General features: G+C 33.4%; 1 protein-coding gene across 7 annotated transcripts in view; it reads right to left on the bottom strand.

Annotated features, from left to right (window-relative positions):
* Positions 1 to 25,457, bottom strand: part of RGS7 (regulator of G protein signaling 7) — a 667,263-nt gene that overhangs the window by 151,200 nt on the left and 490,606 nt on the right. For 5 of the 7 annotated variants that reach the window (XM_074220439.1, XM_074220438.1, XM_074220441.1 and 2 more), the window contains one exon: positions 24,621 to 24,672. The exons of the other annotated variants lie outside the window; for them this stretch is intronic. In XM_074220439.1, the coding sequence (XP_074076540.1) occupies positions 24,621 to 24,672 (52 nt within the window). The remainder of the gene's footprint in view (positions 1 to 24,620; positions 24,673 to 25,457) is intronic. 7 annotated transcript variants of the gene reach the window in all.

Here is a 25,457-nt window from a genome sequence, read left to right as displayed (position 1 = left end):
ATATCTTTGCCTGCCAGAAATAGTACATCTCTTTCTGTTTCTTCCTTGACAATGACTTTTGAACATAGATTCTAATTTGATCTAAAACCTTTTAAGATATTGTTTTCTGTCCTTATTCAAATTGTCTAATTGGGCAAGACTCTCTAAGCTTCTCTCTGGCTACTGGAGAATCTCCACATAATTTTGGCTCATTGTTCTATGAACTGATAAATCTTTACTTCTTATCTTATGGTATTGCCATGGCTTTCACCTCTTTACTCCCATATGATAAAAGACAATTCCATTCTTCCACTACCAGAACATAGAAACATAAAAAATTGTGATGTTTAAAGATTGCTAGGTCACTGAAAGATGAAATCAAGGTAAACAGGGAGCCCAAAAATTGGAGATGTGCTAAATTCCATGACTCAATGAATCCAATAAATTAGGATTATTCTTCTGTTTAATTACTTTAAGCAACATGCTAGCATGTCTAAAAAGTATGAGCTCACTCTCACTATTTTGGTGGTCAATCTAAGTTAATAAATTGGCTTATATTTAATAATAATTACATTAGATATTCTCTTCACTTTTCTATATGATTATTGCTTCCTCCATTTTGGTCAAAGAAGTCACTATATCCATTTAGAATAATAAATTTGTATTGTTAAATCATTCTAAAATGCTTTTTTTATTTAGACATACTCGAATACTTCCACGCATCCGTAATTTAGTTGATACAGCTTTTCTTGCCAGATCCAACCCATCTAATGTGTTCCAATTCCATGCTAAATTTTTATACATCCTATCATAAATATGCCATAGAGAACCCCAGAGTATACAAGCAAGATTACTCATGTTCTTTGAACATGTTTAGATGCCAGTAGAACACATAGTTTGTAAGATAGCTGTTGCTATGTAACTAGCCCCTCTTTTATCAAATCATGCAATTTTATCATATTCCTTATACTATTCTCTTGAATAACATCATTTAAAATGTGTTTCAGTCTACTCACAACCAAACTTTTCATTGCATTTTGGGTGAACTTCAGCTTCAATTCTTTGACTGTAAGATTGAACGACTCAACATCCTAGAGTATAGCAAGGAGAATTTGATATTAAAAAGATGGAACTCTGTTTCAGGGGAAAGCTCCTGATAACTAAAAAACAAAAACAAAAAACTGTACAATTTTTGAAAGCCAATACTGCTCATCTTCTTCCTGTTCAGTGATAGTTCCAGCATGATTTTTTTTCAATATTTATCAATATTATCAATATTGATGAGTTTTATGATTAGTTTATTCAACTGTGTAATTTATTTTGGGCAACAGACATTTTTTACCTCCTCGAATTTTTCTTTTTCCTATCTATGTTATTAAGTGAACTATTTTGAGTGATTGTAGATCTCATTAAGGAGATTACAACATTCTTGGCTTGGCACTATCAGCAAAATGTCATGAAAATGGGAGTAATAAGTCAATCTCTACATATTTGGGGAATTCATTGTTGTGAACTGTGTACTTTTCATCCACTAAGACAATGACATACACCATTGATAAATATATGCCACTTGGTTCTGTGCTTCTCTTAATATAAATAATTAAAAGCTGTAGAACAATTTATCTTTATTAAATCTATCAAGGAAAATATATATGATGTTGACATATATGTGATATTACCTTGTCAGGGGAAAGCCTTTAAAGATTCATTTTACTTTGGCACATAGTAAGCATTTAATAAATGTTCATGAATTGACTGTTCTAATTAAAAGTTTTCATAGAATCAACAAATAATAAGCACAGTCGTATTGTTCACTAGCTACATTTTCAAACACTAATGAAATTATAAAAATGATCATTTATTGTAGAACATAATTTGTGAAAGCCTCTCTCATTTTCATGCCATTATCACATTCATGTTGATTATTTTTATGAAAATTGTGCAAAGATGGGGAAATTAGGCATATAGGGTTAATAATTATTATTTTTTCAGTATTTTTATTTATTTGCCTTTTTCATAATAATATGATATGAGATTGTTTTCCAGTTTTTAAAATCTTTCCATTTTTCATATACTTTGGTATATTGATGCATCAATTCTCTTAAAGTGGTGTCATTTTTAATGCAGACCTTTTCTGTGTATTCTTAGTTCAGTCCAGGTGCTTTTCTCCAGTTTATTTGCTTCAATACCATTTCTAATTCCTCAAAGTACATATGTAAGACTGTGATATTAGATTGTAAATGTAATCATCCCAGTCCCTTGATGAAAAATGTTTGTTACAAAATAACTTTACAAATCTTTTGAATTTTCCATTTTAATTTTCCTCCTTCCAATTTCTTCTTGGATATTACACAATTTTTCATGATATGATTTTACAAATGAGTTTATATTTTAATTCAATGATGACTTTGGCCATCATATCTCTTCACTTGGTATGAGATCAAGTATTTGCTGAATTAAGCAATTATTAGACTCTTGCACTCTTCATTATGAGAACTAATTTGAATCAGTTAAAGTTCTTTAAGAATTAGTCATAATTAATTTCAGTGTTCTTTTCTCTAAGCAGTTCACTTTTTTCAGCATGAGTAGTTCTTTTAAATAATCTAGCTGAAATTTTTATAAATCCACAACATATTATTTTCTTCTCACTATTCTTCTCATTTCTATTACCAAATTTATAGTCTTCCTTTGGAAAAAAAATACTTCAGAAATGATTCTTAAATTACTAATGAATCATTTCTTGTTAAAATAGTCAATTTAATATTTATGACTCTCATGCTCATGAGTTAATGCTTCCTGAAACTTTTGTATAATAATATATAGATGATATACAGATGTTAGATTGCTGTGGTCTCAAAAGGTTTTTGACTTCCCATATTTCTTATTCCTAAACAACCTTTTCTAACATAATTTTTGTATTTCCCCATTACATTAGCATTTGAATTGAAGCTGTTGAACATTAACATAGTTCAACAGAGATACATGAAAAGGTTATAAAAGGGAAAAGAAAAAACTGCTAACCAATTAGATAAAACTGGCTATATCCCCACCCGGGAGAAAGATTCTCATAATTCCTTAGAACTGTAACTCAATTAGAGAGATAATATATTTAGTCAGAAGTAATGGACACACATGATTTGTCCTGACTCTGATAGAATGATTTTAAAAAAATATCTCCTTAAGAGGGGTGAAAATAAAGAGATGGGAGGATGGAGGAGACTGAATGGGGTAAATCACATTACACAAATAGGTACAAAGGACCTATTGCAATAGGAAGAATGGAGAAGGTAAGAACTGCCTGAATCTTACTCTCATCAGATTTGGCTCAAGGAAAGATTAACGTACACACACTCAGTTAAGTTAAAATTTATCTTACTTCTTAAATATTAAAGGGGGAAAGGAGGAAGAAAAGATGAACTAACAGAAGGAAGGGAAGGAAGAAGGGGCAAAGGGGAAGGGGAAAGAAAGGGGAGGGGTGGTAGATATAAATGGAACAAACACACTGAAGGAGGTGGATTTCAGAAGCAAAATACTGGGGAATGTGGATAAGGCGAGAAAAGGGGAAAAAGCAGAGGGAAGATAACATGGAGGGCAATAAAGAGTCAGTAATTATAACTTTGAATGTGAATGGGATGAACTTTCCTATAAAGCATAAGAGAACAGCAAACTGGATTAAAAAACCAGAATCCTTAAATATGCTGCTTACAAGAAACTCATTTGAAGCAGAGAGATACATATAGAGTGAAGGTAAAAGGTTGGAGAAGAATATATTTTGCTTCAGCTGAAGTGAAAAAGGCAGGGGTAGCAATCCTTTTCTCAGACAAAGCAGCTGCAAAACACAGCTCTCATTAAAAGAGATAATGAAGGAAATTTTATCATTCTAAAAGGTACCATAGACAAGAAGTTATTTCAATATGGTATGCACCAAGTGGTATAGCATCTAAATTCTTAGAGGAGAAGCTGAATGAGTTATAGGAAGACATGACATAGACAGCAAAATTATACTGGTGGGAGACTTCAACCTCCCTCTCTCAGTTTTAGATGAATCTAACCACAAAATAAAGAAGGAAGTTAAGGAGGTAAATTGAATGTTAGAAAACCTAGACATGATAGACCTTTGGAGAAAACTGAATGGGGATAGTAAGGAATATTTTTTTCCTGCAGTATATAGCACACAAAAATTGAGCATGTACTAGGATATGAAAACCTTATAATCAAATGCAGAAAGGCAAAAATAGTGAATACTCCCTTCTTAGATCATAATGCAATAAAAATCACATGCAGTAATGGACCATGTAGAGATAGGCCTTAAACTAATTGGAAACTAAATAACCTCATTTTAAAGAATGAGTGGATCAAACAACAAATCAAAGATAGAAATAATGATTTCATTCTAGATAATGACAATAGCAAGACAATATACCAAAACTTATGGGATACAGCCACAGCAATATATAATATCTTTAAATGCTTACATGAATAAAATAGAGAGAGGAAATCAATGAACTAAGCATGCAACTAAAAAAACAGAGAAAGAATAAATTAAAATTCCTCAATTAAATACCAAATTAGAAATTCTAAAAATTAAAGGAGAAATTAATAAAGTCAAAAGTGAGAAAACTATTGAACCAATAAATAAAACCAAGAGTTGGTTTTTATTTTAAAAACCCCATAAAATTATAAATCTTTGGCTAATTTGATTTTAAAAAAGAAAAAAGAAAAGCAAATTACTGGTATCATAAATGAAAAAGGTGAACTCACCATTAAAGAAATAATTCAGAATTATTTTGTCCAACTGAATGCCAATAAATTTGATAATCTAAGTGAAATGGATGAATATTTAGAAAAATATAAGTTGCTCAGGTTAAATGAAGAGGAAAAAGAATTCAATAAGCCATCATTGAACTCCATAAGGAAAAATCTCCAGGGCCAGATGGATTCACAAGGGAATTCTAGAAAACATTTAAGGAATAATTAGTTCCAATTCTATATAAACCCTTTGGAAAAATAGATGAAGAAGGAACTCTGCCTAACTCCTTCTATGACACCAATATGGTGCTAATACCTAAACCAGGAAGAGTCAAAACAGAGAAAAGACATTATAGACCAATTTCCCTAATGAATATGGATGCAAAAATCTTAAATTAAATCTTAGCAAAACGATTACAAGAGGTTATCACAAGGATAATATACTATGACCAAGTAGGATTTCTCCCAGGAATTCAGGGCTGGGTCAGTGTTAGGAAAACTGCTAGTATAATTGATTATATCAATAACAAACCTAACAGTAATCATATGATTATCTCAATAGATCCTGAAAAAGCTTTTGACAAAAAAGTAACACTCATTTTTACTAAAAACACTAGCAAGAGGAGGAATAAATGAATTGTTCCTTAGAATGATAAGTGCTATCTAGCTGCAACCATCATCAAGCATAATATGCAGTGGGGATAAGCTAGAGGCATTCCCAATAAGATCAGGGGTGAAACAAGGATGCCCATTAACACCACTATTATTCAATATTTTATTAGAAATGATGACTTCAACAATTAGAGAAGAAAAAGAAATCAAAGGAATTATAATTGGGAAGGAAGAAACAAAACTCTCACTCTTTGCAGATGACATGATGGTACACCTAGAGAATCCTAAAAAACTACAAGAAGCAATAAGTAACTTTACCAAAGTTGCAGGATATAAAATAAACCCACATAAATTCTCAGCATTTCTATATATTACTAGCAAGACACAGCAGTATGACTGAAAGAGAAATCCCATTTCAGGTAACTTCAGTCAATATAAAATACTTGGGGATTGACCTGTCAAGGTAGACTCAGAAACTCTATGCAAACAACTATAAAACACTATCAAACAAATAAAATCAGATTTAAATAACTGGGAAAATATCAACTGCTCATGGATAGGCCAAGATAATATGATAAAAATAACAATTCTATCTAAATTAAACTACTACTGCCTTACCAATCAAACTCCCCTAAAATTACTTTAATGAGCTAGAAAATAATTGTAAATTAAATTAAACCCATATGGAGAAACAAAAAGTCAAAAATATCAAGAGATTTAATGAAAAAAAGTACAAAAGAAAGTAGCTTAGTTTTACCAGATCTAAAATTATGTTGTAAAGTCATCAGTCATCAAAACTATCTCATACTGGCTAAGACAAAGAGTGGTGGATCAGAGGAATAGACTAGATGCAAAAGAGACAGCAGAAAATGATTACAGTAATCTGCTATCTGATAAACTCAAAGAACCCAGCTTCTGGGATAAGAACTCTCTCAGTAAAAACTGTTGGGAAAATTGGAAGATAGTACGGCAGAAATTTGGATTAGACCAACATCTCATACCCTATACCAAGATAAGATCAAAATGGGTGCAGGATTTAGACATAAAAGACAATATTATAAGCAAACTAGGGGATCAAGGAATAGTTTACCTATCAGATCTGTAGATTGGGAAGTAGTTTATGACCAAGGAAGAGATTGAAAACATCATTAAATCTAAGTAATTTTGATTACATAAAATTAAAAAACTTATGCACAAACAAAACCACTGTAACCAAGATTAAAAGAAATATAATAAACTGGGGAAACATTTTTATGACTAATATTTCTGACAAAGGACTCATTTCTAAACTATATAGAGAACATCAAATTTATTTAAAAAAAACCAAGCTATTCTCCAATTGACAAATGGTCAAAGGACATGCAAAGGTAATTTGTAGATGAGGAAATCAAAGCTGTTCATAGTCATATGAAAAATTGCTCCAAATCATTACTGGGTAGAGAAATGCAAATTAAAGCATCTCTGAGCTATCACCTCACACCTCTCAGATTGGCTAATATGACCAGAAAGGGCAATAAGCAAGGTTGGAAGTAATGTGGGAAATCTGGGACACTAATGCATTATTGGTGGAGTTGTGAACTGATCCAACCTTTCTGAAAAGCAATTTGGAATTATATCCAAAGGATAATAAAATATGCATACTCTTTGGTCCAGTAATACCACTACTGTGTCTATACCCTGAAGAGATCATGAAAAAGGATTAAAAACAACACAGTAGCCCTGTTGTGGTGGCAAAGAATTTGAAATTGAGTGAATGTGCATCAACTGGGGAATGGCTGCACAAGTTATGGTATATGTACATTATGGAACACTATTGTTCTATTAGAAACTAGGAGGGATGGAATTTGAGAGACGCCTGGAAAGACTTGCATGAACTTATGCTGAGCAAGATAATCAGGGATAATTTTGGGGTATCTGTGATGGAGAATACCATCCAATACTTATCCAGAGAAAGAACTGTGGAGTCAAAGACCAAAGACCTTCAATTAAAAAAAAAAGTTATCTTATGTACTACATAATTTTGTTGTCTCCAAATATTTTATTTTTTCCTCAAGGATATGATTCTTCTCTCAACACATTCAATTTTGATCAATGTATAGCATGGAAACAATGTAAAGATGATCAGTTTGCCTTCTGTGGGGTAAGTGGGGGGAGGGAAGGAAGAGTGGGAGAATAATTGTAAAATTCAAAACTACAAAATAATGATAGGAGAAACTATTATATATAATTGGAAAACATAAAATATTTAAAAATGAAAATAAAAAGTAAAATAAAAAATATGACTATTTAAAAATATAAAATTTGATGAACTTTCCCCCAATCCATGATTTCATTGGTATAGGAACTGAGAAATCAATAAACTTCCTCTTCCAAAGCAAATCTGAACTTGATTTGCAACAAGAAAATTTTCTTGGGTACTGATGGGTTCAGTGATTTATGCAAAGTTACATAGATATTCAGGGTTGGAGGATGCCCTTGAAACCACACCTCCTCAATTGACTTTGTTACCAAAATGGAAGAATTTTTCTCCCCCTTATAGCTGTGGTTTTTAAAGTATAGTCTGAGGATCTTTGGATATCCTTCAGACCTTTAATGGGAGTCTACAAGATCAAAATAATTTTATAAAAACATTATTTGCCTATTAAAATTGCCTTCCTCTTCCAACAACTTATGATGAAGCCTGATTTTCTTCATATAATTAAACTAAAACAGCATATCATAACAAATTCAATATAGAAGATATGAGAACCAAACTGTCTTCTATTAAGCTAGATATTAAAGAGAATTGAAAAAAAATGTAAAACAATGCCACTCTTCTCATTAATTTGTTTTCTTTTCATGAAAATATATTTTTCATTTAAAATGTCATTATGTTAACATAATGAGTTTTTCTTTAGAATTAATTTTTAAATATTAATTTTAATATAATAAATATTGATATTGATAGATAAATTGATAGATAAATCTGCACAAAGACCTCCATATTTCAGCATTCAAAATTGTGCCTAAATAATACAATTACATTTAAAGTATTACTTCCACATATCTTTTGTTCCTATATAGTTTGCCCTTTCCTTTTTCTAAGTCTTATAAAAAAATCAGTGTTCATTCATAATATTCAATTAAAATTTTTCAAGTATTCTGTGACATTTTCATCATCAAATTAGAATATTTTACTCAATACTTCTTTTTTTGTTTGTTTTTTTGTTTATTTAGGTTTTTGCAAGGCAAATGTGGTTAAGTGGCTTGCCCAGGGACACACAGCTAGGTAATTATTAAGTGTCTGAGACTGGATTTGAACCCAAGTACTCCTGACCCCAGGACTGGTGCTTTATTCACTGTGCCACCTAGCCACTCCTACTCAATACTTCTTAAACATCTCTGGAGCAATTGTAGGGTCAGCTACTGCCAAGCTTATAATGGCTAGTATTTTTTTAACTTTGATAGTTGATAACTTCAACATTTAGGCAACAGGAAATCAATGGAACTGTCAAAAGCAATTGCCATAAGGCCAGCAGCCAGTTTCTCCACTGAACCATGAAGACAGGGCGCTTGGCTTGGTTTACAGTTCCTTATGGTTTTCACTGTTGTCTTCAATGATAAATATTGACACATTTGTAACACAGAACATATTATTAGAGTAATTCCTCAGAAAAAAAGGAAAGAAACTATCTTACCAAAGGGAGAGATGGCCATTTCACATCGCTAACTTCTTACCCAAATTTCCAATCATTTGCAAGTCATGTGGATTTAATCTAATACAGTGTATGCATACATCATAGAAAAGACCATATAACAAGAAAACTTTTTTAAACAAAGTCTAAAGAAAATTTTGGGACTGGGGAAAGAGAACTGGGAAAAAATTCAGACAATAGAATTCTGGAACAAAAATGGACCTTAGAGTTTACCTATTGAAACTTTTTTTGGTTTACAGAAATTGACAGAGAACTCAAGGCTGTTCAATTAGATTGTAGCAGAGCTGGAAAAGTCATACTATTAAATGGTACCGTTTTTGCTTTACTATCACCCGAAGCTTTGCGAAATGAATGTATTTCTCTACCTCATCTCTATAGTTGATATAAAGCTGCATTTCTTTTTCATGTAATAATAGAGGTAAGAGTAAGCATTCTTTTTTCTTCTCTGGAACTCATTTAGGATTCTGAAGATCTTTAAGGAATAATCTTGGTGCTTTTTGACATAAGAACAACAATTTTGTAGCTCTTTAAGGTTTGCAAAACTGTAAGTATAAACTCATTTTATTCTCATAACAACTGTAAAGTATTATATAGGATATATAATATTATCATTTCATATTATATCATGTTATAATATATATTATATTATATTCCTTATAAATGAGGAAACTGAGGCAGATGGAGTGACTTGCCCAGGATCTGAGAAAGGACTTGAACTCTTCCTAATGCCGGGTCTAGAACTCCATACATTGTGCCCCCTAGTTACCCCAATGTTATATACTATAGAAGGATAAATTTTTCACATTCCTTTCTGTTCCTAGATTAAATTTCCGATCATTCTCCAGTATTATTAGCATTTGAAGTAGCATAATGTAGCATTATAAAAAAGCCAGTCTTGGATTCAGAAAGAACTGGAGTGACCCCAATAACACTTAATAACTATGTAGCCATGGGGTAATTAATTTATGCAGATCTCAGTGTCCTCATCTATAAAATACGGATGTAAAAGTTAACTGAAGGGTTTTTGTGCCTCAAATGAAATAATCTGTTTGAAGCAATTTGCCAACCTTAAAATACTATATGACTGTTACCTGGTTTAATCAGGTCGACAAGAAACAGTTTCCCAAGGGAAAGAAAGGGGAAAAAATAGATGTGTATCAATTTCTTGAGATAGAAGAATAAAAGACCATTATCATGGGAGATATACTAGTACCAATGAGAATCATGTTAAATTTCCTTATTTCCCCTAACACAAATCAAGAAAAATGAGTCTGAAGAGGGCTTCATAGAGCTAAAGATGATTTAAAAAATCTATAGTGGGGAAGAGAGAATAAATTGTAATATTCTGGAGAAAAGGTGTAAATCAAAGAGAGAGGGGTGGAGAAAAAAGAAGGGAAGAGTAAAAAATGAAAGAAGGGGGTTCGGAGGGAGGGAGAGAGTACAAACTTTCCTATGACTATGACAGACCTCTTGGAGTACAATAACCCTGTGATTTATGACCAAATTACTATATCCATTAAGAGATGTCTAAAGTAGCAGAGGGAGTAGCAGAATAGTACTAGTGTTCTTTTTCTTATTTTTTTGTTGATTGAACAAGTTAAGTGCATTTCTAACTAAATACAGAAAAGAGATGTCCTATTTTGTCAAATAGCATTTAACTCAGCAGCTCAGTTCAGTAACCTTGTTCTTAAAATATATCATTCAAATAATTTAATTTCCTTCTTTATTGGACCTCATTTGTCAGAGGTATTGCAATTTACTAAGGAATAGTGACACAATTGGCTATTATTTCAAGCTTGACTCTATTTTCTCAGGTTCAATGATTACTCAAAAAGTAAACAAAATAAAGCTATATTACAAAAAAGTTACTTCATTTTAAGGAATACTTAACCTTCTAAAATGATTTTCAACTAAACTTTGAGAATGATTATTTCTTGATGGAACAGGTCTTTCACAATAGGACCCCATTAGTTCAAGTGAATTTGGCAAGGAATGAAGTCTTAGAAAAACAATCATTTAAAAGCCAAACTATATGAGATTCATTAGTGAAGCAATTTCTGATTGTTGTTGCTAATTATAGAGAAGAATACAGCTTTCTAAATAATTAATTGAAGGGGCTTAGATATCACAGAAATGGTGATTTATGATCAGAGATCTTGCTTGTATCTAGGATATAACAATCCTTATCCTAGAAGCTACTGACATGAAAAACTATATTGATTTATATTTTGCAATAGAGACACTAAAATGACATAGTAAAGAGAAATATATTGTTTGTTCAACTACTATGGGAACATGGTAATCCAAGTCAGAAAATATTACTTCATTTCATAAATTTCTTTTATAGTAAGTTTTGAGGTGACTACTGTAACTTATCCTTAATTTTCACATTTAATTCTCATGAACAAAAATACAAAACATATTCTATGAAAATCTGTAAGAAAAATGAGTCTGCAATCTGGAATTATGCCCAAAAGGCAATAAAAATGTGCATAGTCTTTGATCCAGCAATACCACCACTACTGGGTCTATACCCTGAAGAGATTATGAAAAAGGGTAAAAAAATAATGTACCAAAATATTCATAGCAGCCCTGTTTGTGGTAGCAAAGAATTGGAAAGTAGGTCAATGTCTATCAATTGGGGAATGACTGAACAAATTGTGGTATAATGTATGTTATGTAACACTATTGCTCTATTAGATACCAGGAGGGATGGTAATTCAGAGAAGTCTGGAAAGACTTGCATGAACTGATGATGAGCAAGATGAGCAGAACCAGAAGAACATTTTACACTCTTAACAGTACCATGGGGGTGATGATCAATATTACTGGATTTGCTCATTCCATCAATGCAATAATCAGGGACAATTTTAGAGCACCTGTGATGGAGAATACTATTGGTACCTAGAGAAAGACCTGTGGAGTTTAAACAAAGATCAAAGTCTACTACCTTCAATTTTTTTATTAAAAAAATGTCTTATGTACTACATAATTTTGCTATCTCTAATATTTTATTTTCTCCTCAAGGATAAGATTTCTCTCCCAATACATCCAACAATTAATGTACAGCATGGAAACAATGTAAAGATTACCAGACTGCCTTCTGTGGGGGCATGGGGGGGAGGGAAGGGAGGGTGAAGGAAAGATTGCAAAATTCAAAACTTTACAGAAAATGATGGGTAGAAACTACTATTGTGTATAATTGGGAAACAAAATATTAATTAAAAAAAGAAAAATGGGTCTGAAGAAGGTTAAGTGTACCTAGAGATGGTTTAAAATTTTATAATGGGAAAGAAGGGATTAATTATATTGTCCTGGAAAGAGGTTGTAGATCTAGAGAAAGGAGAGCGAGCGAGAGAGAGAGAGAGAGAGAGAGAGAGAGAGAGAGAGAGAAGAACAGAGAGAGACAGAGACAGAAACAGAGAGGCAGACAGAGACACAGAGACACAAAGACAGAGACACAGAGAGAAAGAGAACTTTGTATATATTCCTCTGTGAATATGACAGACCACTCTTGAATAATCTGAGTATATTCTATCTTTCCTTACTTCAGAGAAATCTATCATTTTCCTCCTGGCTCTGCTAGAGATGATCCACTGAAATGTAATTATCCCAAATAATTAATTCATATTCCAAAATTGAGCAGTATTTTTCTTGCTCATTGGCAGACTCCAGCATGGTATCTAAACAAAATTATGTGGTTCTCAAAAGAAAATCTTTATTTCACTAAAGAAAATGCTCTCCATAGCTTTAATATTTCTCTCCCATTGAAGCGTAAATCAATGATTGTTTTCATGATTTACAGAATAAATCTCTGGCCTTTAGAACAATAATTTATGCATACATATGCAAGTATAATCACCTATGCTTACATGTAAAAACATGAATATAATTTCTATGTTTACCTTAATCTACATATAGCTTTCTACTTTCATTCTCTGGAAAACCAGAACAAGTCTAATCCATATGAATCCCTTCAGTGACTGGAAAAGAGTCATCAGTTTCCCACTGTCTTCTTTCCTTTATAACAAGCATCTTCAATTCCTTCAAGTTTTCTTTTCATGAGTTGTTCTCAAGATCTCTTCCCTATCCTGATTTCCTTCCTTTTGATGCTCCCCAGCTCCTATCTTTCCTAAAATACAGAACTCAAATCTTACATAGTATTCTAGATATACAATATGAACCATGACTGAAAATAATGAGACTATCTCCTCTTGTGTGATACCTGTGTGTTGATACATGATATATTTTTTAGTACAGCCTCATATAATTTTTTTCTCTCTATGCCACACATATAGATTATGGCAATGTGTATAAAATATAAATTCAAATATCACACTATTTGAATTTGTATGCAAATTTCAAATAGTTTAGAACTAATGACAATATTTTATTTATATAATAATTTCAAATAATGTAAATACCATAAGTATGATCACTTCATGGGATTATTATTTGTACTAATATGGAACTGAACTATAGCCATATACCATCTATCAATTTAAAGATCTGTCAAACAGCTACATTTCGTAAATGTAAAATACAGAAAATAATATGAGTGATTACAATATGTAAAGCTGTTTTTGTTTTGTTTTGTTTGTCCAGACATGTGGTTCCATTATTAAAGAATCCCTGTTGTGCAAATTCACTGTAATGATACAGATCATCAGAAGGAGAGGTAAATTAATTTGTCCATGGCAATGTAACTGGCATATATTCTAATAGCAAGCCTAGAACAATGTTTTTCTGATACTGATTGCCCCTTTATCCACTATACCACACCACCTCTTTTGATACAGATTTTGGAAGTTAGATATAGAATAGCAACAACATTCTGTATTCTGGAAAATCTTTATTAATTCCAAAGACTCAGATAATAGAACTATAGAACAGAAGCCAATGAGACTCACTTCATCCCAATGTGATTATAAATTAGACATATCTTAAAAATCAATTGATGATTCCCAGGAAATCAATGTAGAGATTTCAATCTGAACAATATGAGCTGAAAATTGAAACCCAGTTAGGTTGTTGCCACAACATAACATTTTAATTGCAACAGAATTTGCTTGGAAAGTCACAAATAAGGGCTTATGATAATGTATCTTAGCAGTAACAAGAGTATAAATTCTTTGCCCTACAAACATTTGCTAAGCGAAGATATTATTTTTGAATTTCAAAAATGTGTGCAAAAATATGTATACAGAGTTCTAATAAAGAGGGCAGCTAGAAGTACAGTAGGTAAAGTAGGGTCTGGAGTCAGGAAGACCCAAGTTCAAATCTGGCCTTGTGTCTACATAGTCTCTGTGTCTACATAGTCTCTGTGACCCTGGGAAAGTCACTCACTCATCTGGAGAAGGTAAAAAGGCAAAACAACTAGGATCCTTGAAAGGAAAACTCAAAATGATATCATGAAGAACCAGACATGACTGAAATGACTGAATAATAATAATCTTTAGATCTATTGTCATTATAGTTCATAGCAATCAATCAACCAATGTTTATTAAATGGCCCTGTGTTAATTGTTGGAGTAAGGAGGTATATAATAGAGTTTGTCTGAATATCACAAATATTAATATAGAGGAAGTATGGTAGAAATAAAAAATATGAAATTTGAAGTCTGGGAGACATGAGCTGAATTTTCAGCTCTGCTAATTACAACTGATAATACTTGACCTAAGTTGTTTAGCATCTTTGGACCTCAATGTATCCTTCTATAAGGGGATGAGGGAGACTAATTGGATCAAAAGATCTCTCTTCAGTCAACCAATTTATTAAGCACCTATTATATTCCAGATACTATGCTAGGGACAGGGGTTACAAAGCCAAAAGTGAAAAAAAACTCTGTCCTCAAAGCATCTAGATGTGTTCTTTCAGGAAAAACAATATATGCCTTAATAAGCACATATAAAAGAGCCAGCAGGTGATTTTTGAGAAGACGGTACTAGCAAATGGGAATGAGAATGGTTTTATGGTGGTATATGAGTAGAATTCTGAAGGAGATTAGGGATTTTAAGAAATTCTAGGCCTGAAAGATAGGGAGCAGAAATTCTTAGAGATGGAAAATTGACTCTATTGATGGGGGAAAAAAGTCTACTTTTCCTGGGCACTATAGTGAGTGAAGGAAAATATTGTGTAATAAACCTGTAAAGATACCTCCAAACCTTATTACCCAAATCAGGGGGGAAGTAATAAATGACATTGATGTGGCATTTTAAAGTTTGCAAAGATAGATAGATATACTATCTACCTACCTATCATCTATCAATGTATCTATCTCCTATTAAACTGATGTTATTATTTTCATTTTTATAACTGAATTTATTTGTTTTTGGGACTATATATATATATATGTATATATATATATATATATACATATACACCACTTGAAGTTATAGATAATGGCTCAAGACAACTTTCATTTGGCATACTCAGTTCAATTAAATAAACATTTATTAAATGCCTTTTATGTTGAAAGTTGTACCAAAATGGGGGAGATAGAAATTTAAGATGAAATTCCAAGGTAATATGACATACAACTATAATCATGCCATAAAATATTACATGAGATCTGCTCTAGAGAGTTATAGAAGAAAGTGCTTTACACTGTCCAAGGGTAATGTCTGTACTTGGGGGATCAGAGAAAGATTCATGAAGTATCACCCTCTAAGTGAAAATTCAACAAGTGAAGGGTGAACTAGTTGAAAATTAGTCTTTGGATGAAATTATAAGACACAGATGGCAGTCCAGTTTCGTTGGAGCACAAGTTGCATGGAAAGAAAATATATGATAAAAATCGGAAAATTCAATGTTATCACACTTGGGTTCTTGAATGCCAAGCACAGGACTTTGATTATATATATATATATTCAATGGGAAAAAGGGAGAAACTAAGATTGCTAAGTATAGTAGTAGACTGTGACAAGACCCGTACACCAAGAGTACTACTCATACAGACCATATCATTTTAATATCACTTATTAAAAGATAGAGGGAGAAACATTGGTTTCTTTAACAAATTTATTAAATGTCTACCATATATTAGGAACTAAGCTAGGTGCTGATTAAACAAAGACAGAATACTCCTAGTATAACTTGAATTGGATTAAATTATATGTAGCAGTAGAGGAGAAAGCCCAGCATGTGCACTGAGGTCCCTGTGTTGTGAGGGTCTTGTTGTATGTCACTCAAAGGGAGGCATAGTAGACAACTCTAAATCTTCTCCCCCAACCTTCTAGGAGATATGATCAGATTCCATCTAACTTCTGATTGGTTTGCTATTTCTGGGGGCAAGGGGAATGCAGGTTTGATATTCCAAGGCTTGATGCCTTTCACACCATATATATTAATTCCACAGTGAGTATACAGAGAATAGCAAAGAAACCCATTAATCCAAATTGGTAATAACAAAATAAAACAAAACAAAAGCACAAACAATTTAAAAATCCCAGAAATCGGAAAAGGTACACATAAAAGAATTTATGCTAAAAAGTCCGATTCGGTTCAAGATAACTCACTTCAACCAAGAAAGAGAATCCTGAATCTCACCCAAGAGATTATTTTCTAGGTCTCTAGAGTAGTAAACTAGGAAGAGGGACATGATGGAGACTGCATGCTCCTATCCCCTCTTCCCAGAGTCTTTTCCTTCAGCACCCTGAAGTGAGGTTGGCCTTTTCCAACTTCTCTATCAGAGCCGGAAGCCAACTTGATTTTTTGTGGGTTTTTTTAGGTTTTTGCAAGGCAATGGGGTTAAGTGACTTGCCCAAGGCCACACAGCTAGGTAATTATTGTGTCCAAGTTCAAATTTGACCTCAGGTCTTCCTGACTCCAGGGCCGATTCTCGATTCACTGTGCCACCTACCTAGTTGCCCCAACTTGATTCTTTTTTTTAAGGTTTTTTTTGCAAGGCAAATGGGGTTAAGTGGCTTGCCCAAGGCCACACAGCTAGGTAATTATTAAGTGTCTGAGACCGGATTTGAAACCAGGTACTCTTGACTCCAGGGCCAGTGCTTTATCCACTGCGCCACCTGGCCGCCCCCCCCCCCCCACTTGATTCTTGAAGAAGAATTAAAGCTTGCCCAATTCCAAAGGCGGGTGACCCTGAAGAGTTCTGGAGTACTTAAAAGGGAATTCTTCAGGGATTAGCTGAAAATCGAACTCTTTTCTTGTCATCTCTTCCTCCTGTCCACCCACCCCTCTATGTAGGGCAGTTCATTCAACTCTACCAAAATGCAGAGAGTCCTATACAATGGACTTTGGGACAGGAATTATATTTAATAAAAGAAATAAAAATATAAAAAAACATAGAAAGTATTACATTTTAAAATGAAGCCAATATGTGACTGAAGGGATCCTTATGTAAGGATTGGTGGTTCTGGTTTGAATCTGAATTTGATACTTTTGCCCTAGGGAAAAGAAACGGGTAGGATTAAAACATTTAGGGTTAGGGGTAGCTAGGTGGCACAGTGATTGAGCACTGGCCTTGGAGTCAGGAGTACCTGAGTTCAAATCTGAACTCAGACACAGAATAATTGCCTAGATGTGTGGCCTTGGGCAAGCCACTTAACCCCATTGCCTTGCAAAAAACATTTAGGATTAAGCAACCTTGATCTATACATATATAAATTGAGGTGCTCATCTAACCACCCTTAAATTCTTTGATGACATTGTGTGTGTTCATACAGAGGAATGACTCTGCATAAGGTTATAGATATAATCTGAGTGCTTTCCATAATCAGTGGTATGCTACTGTAGAAATGAGAATCATTGATATGATCACATGAGAAATTGGGCCTTCAGGCCCTTTACAACTTTGATTTACAGCTTGGCTGGGCTAGAAATGTTTGCTAAAATTCTACTCAGGATGTCTATGAATCCTCAGGAATAATCATATCTAGTTCAATGTACTTGGGAAATGGTGTGACCATTAATTGATCAATTAATAGTTGCTATATTCAAGAACCACAAAGTTGTAACTAAATTAAATGGAGAAAACATGGAACTTAAAAAGACATTAAATTCCATATTTCTTTCATCTCATTTATCAATGCTTGTACAATTTTTCCTGAATTTAGAAATATCAATTGATTACGTACACTGGTGGTCTGGAATTCAGTCAAACCTTTAAACTGAAGTAGAAAAAAGAACATACACTTGGGACAATGTTAAATTTAGATACACACACACATACACACACACACACACACACACACACACATACACACACACATATATTTATGTATGTATTTTTTTCCCAATTGTTTCTCCCACTTCACAAACCTGCTCACATTTCACAAGGTTAAAAGCAAGGGAACTTCTTTCCCTACTATCTGCTTGCTCAATACTAGACATGGCAGTGATGAATTCATTACAAGAGCAGACATATTTAGGTAACTAATGATTGCAGCTTTTCAAATACATTAAAATTAGAAAAGAAAAAAATCAGGCTGAAAAAAAATACAGTTGTGATCATTTTGAGACAAGAAACCAAGGTTGCATACTACCGAGATGAAGAAATCCTTATCTCATTTCTGTAGCAGCTTCCATGGTTCATTTTATAGATTCAGTATTACCAATTAGTGGATAATTGTTCTATTTTTTGGTTACTAATCCAAGACTTTGAAGGAATATCTTCTCATTGTTTATTCACTTTCGTTTATGTGTTGCCTAGAAAGTACTTATGTTGTTTCTTGGTGAGTGTTTGCTTTACCTAATTAGGTTACAAATTCCTGAAAGGAATTGTGATTTTCCTTTTCTCTGCTAATCTACTACACAAGTATAATGGTGTGCATAGAACCTGTTCCCTATGCTGTTGCTCAGTTCTTTTCAGTATCACTATCTCTCACTCTTCACATCCTATCTGTAGCGAACTCCTCCTGACTTCGTGGGGTTTTCTTGGCAAAGACAGTGCCATTCACTTCTCCAGTTCATTTTACAGAGGAGGCAATTGAGGCAAGCAGTGTTAAGTGACTTGAAAAAGGGTCATACAACTAGTAAGTGTCTGATACTAGATTTGACATCAGGAAAATATTTTCCAGGCTCTAGACAGAGAATTCTATCCAATGAACAACCTAGCTATTCTGAGGTCCATAAATATCCTGTAAATGATACCTCATATCTTCCTGTCTGAAAAAAAAAAAACATTATTTTAAGGTGTGTGTTTGGGGGGGGATTGGAAAGGATTATGACTAACATTCCTGTACCACTAGAATATCAGTCTCTATTACATTATTGCATTATTTTTGAAAAATGAACAATTGCTTAGATCTCAGGGAATCCATCTTTTTGAACACTGAGGTATGACAGGTGGGAGTAGGAAGGCAGACTTGTGATTTTATTGCCGTTGTGAACGCCTGGTGATGTAACTTCCTCTACTAAATGTAAGTGAAAAATGTGGACAATAAGTACACCTACCTCACAGGGTTGTTGTGCAGATCAACTAAGATAATTTAGTTAAAGAGTACTGAGCACAGTGCTGGAACTTTGTAGGTGCTTAACAAATGCCTGTAAACTTGTTTCCCACTAATGGAGATCCTCATCTAACCTGAAACTCAATATTTTAGAGGGCCACCTGGAGAAGCAAAATGTTAATTTATTTGCTCAATGTCAGAGATAGAATTAAAACCAAAGTATTTCTTATTCAGGGTTCATCTCTCTATTCACAACATCCCACTGTTTCCTAACTAACTAGGGACTTACCTATGCACACCTCACCATCCTATTATCCCTTCTTGACTAAATTATTTTTTTCAATGTTTTTCCCAAACTATGTTACTTAGAACAAAACACTATGCTCCACATGGAGTTAAATAAGGGCAAAATCCAATAGGACTACAATCTTCTTTATCCTAAATCCCATGTATGACCAAAATTGAATTTTTCTCCCATATTCGCCTTCCTTCCAAACTTCATAATACTGTCCAGAGAAGGACTATCCTCTCATTTTCACAACCTAGGTGTCATCCTTGAATCCTTACTATCTTCTACTCCCCACATCCAATCTGTAGTCAAAACCTAGTGTTTTCACTTTTGCAAGCGAATATGCCCCTCACTCTTTTTTTATGATATTGCCACTACTCTGGTAGTATCTCATGTCTGGACTATTGTAGTCTACTGGCTGGTCTGACTCCAACAATTTTCTCCCCTTTCCAGTTCATCCTCTATTGAACCTCCAAAGTAATTTTCCTAAAGGGCAGATCTATGCAATAAACATCCCTATGCAATAAACTCCAGTGGCTCACTATCACTTCCAAGATCAAATATAAAATCTTATGCTTGTTGTTCAAAACCTTTCATAACCTGATCACTCCTACCTTTCAAGTCTTCTTACACCTTAAATTTATCACATGATCTTTGAGTCAGTGAAACTGGCATTCTAATTTTTCCTCAAACAAGATACTCCAACTCACAGTTCCAGGTATTTTCATTGGATATCCCTAAGGCCTAGAAAATTCTCACTCCTCATCTCTGTCTCCTGATGCTTTGGCTTCTTTCAAGTCTCAGTAAAATTCTACCTTCTACAGGAATTCTTTCCTAATCCCTCTTAATTCTGATGCCTTTTCTCTCTTAATTATTTCCTAATTATTCTGTATAGAGATTGATTGTACATAGTTGTTTAACATATACTTATTCCCATTATATTTTTGAGCTTCTCAAGGGAAGAGACCTTTTATTTGCCTTTGTATTCCCAATATTAATACACATAGTAGGCACTTAATAAATGCTCATTGACTGACCTGGCTGAACATAATCTATAAATGTAATTATTATTGCCAATAGAAACATCCCTACAGGGTGACATAATTTCATTGATCAATGCTCTTGAATCAAAATTCTAAAATTCCCATACTATAGATTATACCCACTTAGCACCTTTAGAGTACAAAGGAACCTGAAAGAACATCTTCAGGGGTCCTTAAGTTTTAACGTTTTATAGATATTTCTAATAAGCTGATGAAGCACAGTCTTATCAGAAAAACATTTAAAAATTTTTTAAATTCAAGAAATAAAATATGTAGCATTAAACATTAAAAATTATGATAAAATAAAGTTATTAATATTTCTGTCAAGCAAGTTCACTAGCCCCAGGCTAAGAACCCCTGAACTAGTTTAATCTGCTTATTATGAAGTTGAATAAACCAAGGACTCAAGGAGGAAAGCATGTTATTCCAGCTTAAACAACTAGTTAATGGCAAAAACTGCAAGTAGAACTGAAGTTTTCTGATTCCCATTTCAATTTTTCTTTATCCCATTCTGTTCACTCATTCAAGATGTTTAAGCTAATCATTTCTCTGGAGAATGAAAAGTCTACATAAATAAATTAAATGAGGGATGGATAGATGATAGAGAGATAGACCAAATTTATGGGTAAATTTGAGAAGTAAAGAGAGATAAGAGACAGTCCACAATAATCAATTGCTGTCTTCATTTATGAATATATCTTATCTTATTTGAGCAGCTATTAAAGTCATATACAAAACTAATATCTAGGTCCTTCCCTACTTCTCACTGATCATCATTTCTTCATCTCCTCAGGGCTTTTCTGTATTTTTTTGCTTCCAACTTCTTTTTCTTATAAAATCACCTGGATTGCTTGCAGGGTTCTTTTTCTTATAAAATCACCTGGAGTGCTTCCAGGGGCCCTAGATATACCAATGAACATAGACATTCTCTGATATAATCCTCAGTTATTTTCAGTTTTAAAATTTTGAACGATACTTTAATTTTTCCCTGATGAAAAATATCAGTACTTGCTTACTTTGATAGCATATGTTAAATCATTCCTTGGCTATGGGTGATTAATTCTTTACCAATTTTTTCATCACAGTGTGGGGAGAATATAAAAGGAAACATAGGAGTGGAGATGGATTAGGGAAGAAAGGGCAGATGAAGGACTACTAGGAAAGTAGAAGAAACAATTCCTTAATAAAGCACATCTGACAAATCATGAAAATAAAGTCAATGTTTTTCAGCCTTAAGCAACTAAGTTCCATCTGCCCAAAGTTTATTTTAGAGTCCAAATAGCACAAATATGCTTTGTGCTTGGATTCCCATAGCGTAGCTACATCATATAATCATTCCACCCTGCCCAGACTCAAACTAGCTTTCAAATATTGTAAGACAGTTTGCTACTGAACAAATGGCTATAGGGAAGTTAATAGTTAGCTAATTCACGTCATACCATTTGTTTTATTTGTTCCTGACAAGGTAATAGCAAATGATTTAACATTACTACCCAGAGGTAAAGTTCAGCTTCTGATATTGCAGCATGTTCTTTTGTTAAAAGGAAAGAAGGGAGAAAAAGGTGAGGATTTTTAAATTTTGTTTAGTTTAGCTTTTTTCCCTGAAATAATTCCCTTATCAATCCCAATTCATATAGGTTTTTTGAAGTCAACATAGAGTGAGTCTTTCTTAGGAGAGGAGGAAAAATGAACTGTGCTGAGATAAGTCATTCAAACACAGCATCCATCAAATCATAGTCTGATTTAGTTGGCATCTTCATCTTTTCTACAAAAAAGCATGATATTCTGTTAAATTCTTTAACAAAAAAATCAGCATTCACTTGATCTACAAGCTTAGTAACTTTCTCCTCCCAAAAGGAAATAATATTTGTATGGTATAATTTGGTCTCTAGCTAATCATTTTGGCTCTTTGTAAATTTTCTTTAAACATCTCTAGAATAATTTCCCTAAACATCTCTTGAATAATTTCCCCATCCAGATCATGAATTTATCTGAGTTTTTCATGGCATAAGAATATCTCAGAATTGCTTGGGGCACGAGAACTTAGAGACCTGCTTATACACACACACACACACATGCACACACACAGACACACACGCATCATCATCATCATTATCATCATCATCATCATCATCATCATCACCATCATCATCATTGCAGAGGAGATTACAAATCTCAATTCAATGTCACTAGAGAAAGGTGATCCTCAAAAAAATAGAAGCTATAAGAATCAAGCTAGAATGTTTAATATTTGACTCTAAAGAAGGAATCTAATAACCCTTAGACTCTCATAGACTCAAAACCTTCTCAAGGACCCAGAAACCAAAATATAAAGTTGAGTAAGATGAACTATAATTATGGAAATTATGACATTCTAATAATAAATGCACATAGAAGGACAATGCTTCTGCATGGTGTCCAGAAAAAAAATTGAAGAATAAGAGTTAATATTACTCCATCATTTCCCATGAGAGTTCTTTTCTTGGCTGAAAAGAATATTCCAGGCATTTGAAAACTCACTCTTTAATGGAACAAGAATAGGCTCTGGGATTAATTAAGCTTATTCAATTGAAAAGAACTTTATAAATTGTCTACTCTACTATCATTTTATAGACAGACAGGAAAACATATGCCATAATACTATACAAATTCCTTTGCTCTAATCCCATGCCCACCAAACATAGTTCTTGGAATTAATTCAGTTTACCAAGTCCCATCATATTGGGTAGGAGGTAACCTGGCTGGCAGATAAGGACATACACACTCTGTAAAAACACTTTCTCTTTACAAATTAATATATAGATATTCTGGTCTGTATATTCTTGGTTTTGCTTTTATTTGTATTTCTTTCACCTAGCCCAGTATTTGCCATAGTGTTGGTCTGTGTCTATTTCTTCTTATGGTTTTCTGTCTTTGTCTCTTTCTGACTCTGTCTATCTCTATCTCTCAACCTCCTTCTATGTTTGTCACCCTCCCTCCTCTCTCTCTCTCTCTCTCTCTCTCTCTCTCTCTCTCTCTCTCTCTCTCTCTCTCTCTCTCTCTCGTCCTATAGGTCCATGTCTTGTGAATTTGATTATCATGAATTAACAATACAGAACCCCTTTCTCCTCTTTCTACTTCCTTACTATGTGAAACATCAAGATATATTTCATAAAAATGCTAAAGTGAAGAACATATGGATCCTTTTGACTTTACTAGGGGGTTGATTTCCTTAGGAAGGTCCTGCCTGAAAGCACCAAATGACCAGGAATCTTCCAACCATCTTGACAACAATCACAATGACCTTCAAGCTATTTCTGTGTTGTCAGTAGGAATAGGACTTATTAAATGTTGATTATCTTGTTGATTAGCTTCCTGACAACAGGGTACCTGAGCAGAGTTTATTTTGAGATCAACTGAGTTTGGTTCATCATTTATTTATGAGACTTTCCTCATGCTTGAAACTAGGCCTATTATTAGTGTAACACCATTTGTAAACTACAGAAAAAGAAATAGTAATCAGTACCAGTTTTCCTCATTGCTCACATCACTTACTTGAATCTGTTTCACCTTGGCCACTCTGCCTGGGACTTTTTGTTTTTCCATGTTGGATGCAAAGAGCCACAGCAGTAAAATACTATCTCTAGAGTCATAGAAGAATTGCAAAGTTGACCCTATGTTTCGGAAAAATTTTACCAATCAAAACCCCATCACAAATTCAGTGTTAGAAGTGATTGCGATGTATTCAACAGTGCACCTTCCTCTTCCCTTAATGTTGAACAGCACAGTAAAGTAGAAATGATGTGTCCATCCAGACAACACAGTTCTGTTAATAGCAAAATGAGGAGAGACATCCACACTAACCATAGTCTGTATTTTCCGGCTCCCAACAATTTGATGGCCAAAAATAGGGTGTCTATAGAACAAAAAAAGTTGGAATATATGTTAGACAATGTAAGAGTTACATATTTTTAGTTTTATAGTCTTGATAACTATTTACTTTGATTTGCTAATATTAACTTTGTGGTTAATAAATAAGTCCCAAACTGGCATATTTTTCTTAGTCCATCATACTATACTCTAAATTATAGTCAGAAATACTTGATGCCATATACAAAAAACAGCATGGATATTAGTTTTGTCTCTATGTCTGCCTCAACTCTAAACCAAACTATCCATTGTACAGGTGCTATATTCTAAGGAAAAGAAAAGGAAGGAGGGAAGAGGGAAAAAAAGAAAATGAATTTAAAAAAACTTAAAGTAGTGACAGACTTGACTCATAATTATTGTGTGACCATGTATAAGTCACTTCTCTGGGGCTCAACTTTCTTATCCTTAAAATATGGGGAGATAAACTAGTTGACGTCAGATGTTTCTTCCAGTTTTGACATTCTGGCATACTAATTGAAAAAGTAAAAGGCTTGCAACATGATTTATGAACCTATCACTTGATTCTCATTTCATCATTTCCAAATTATAAATAAGGAAAGTTGAGTAATAAGAAGGCAAATGGTTTTCCATGGTCATTTAACAAGTTTATAGGAATTTTAACATACAAATTATTATTCTCATAATTCCAATTTTTCTTTTCAATTCAGGAGTCACTAGATCTCTCTTCTCTCATTTCAAATTCCACATGCTTTTTCAATCATGATTGCTTTGCATTTTACAGCTCTTAAATATCAAAAGGCCTATCTGGAA

The sequence above is a fragment of the Macrotis lagotis genome, chromosome 2 (assembly GCF_037893015.1).
Source record: "Macrotis lagotis isolate mMagLag1 chromosome 2, bilby.v1.9.chrom.fasta, whole genome shotgun sequence".
Lineage (NCBI taxonomy): Eukaryota > Metazoa > Chordata > Mammalia > Peramelemorphia > Peramelidae > Macrotis > Macrotis lagotis.
Note: the sequence above shows the minus strand (reverse complement) of the source record. Positions and strands in the feature narration are given on the sequence as shown.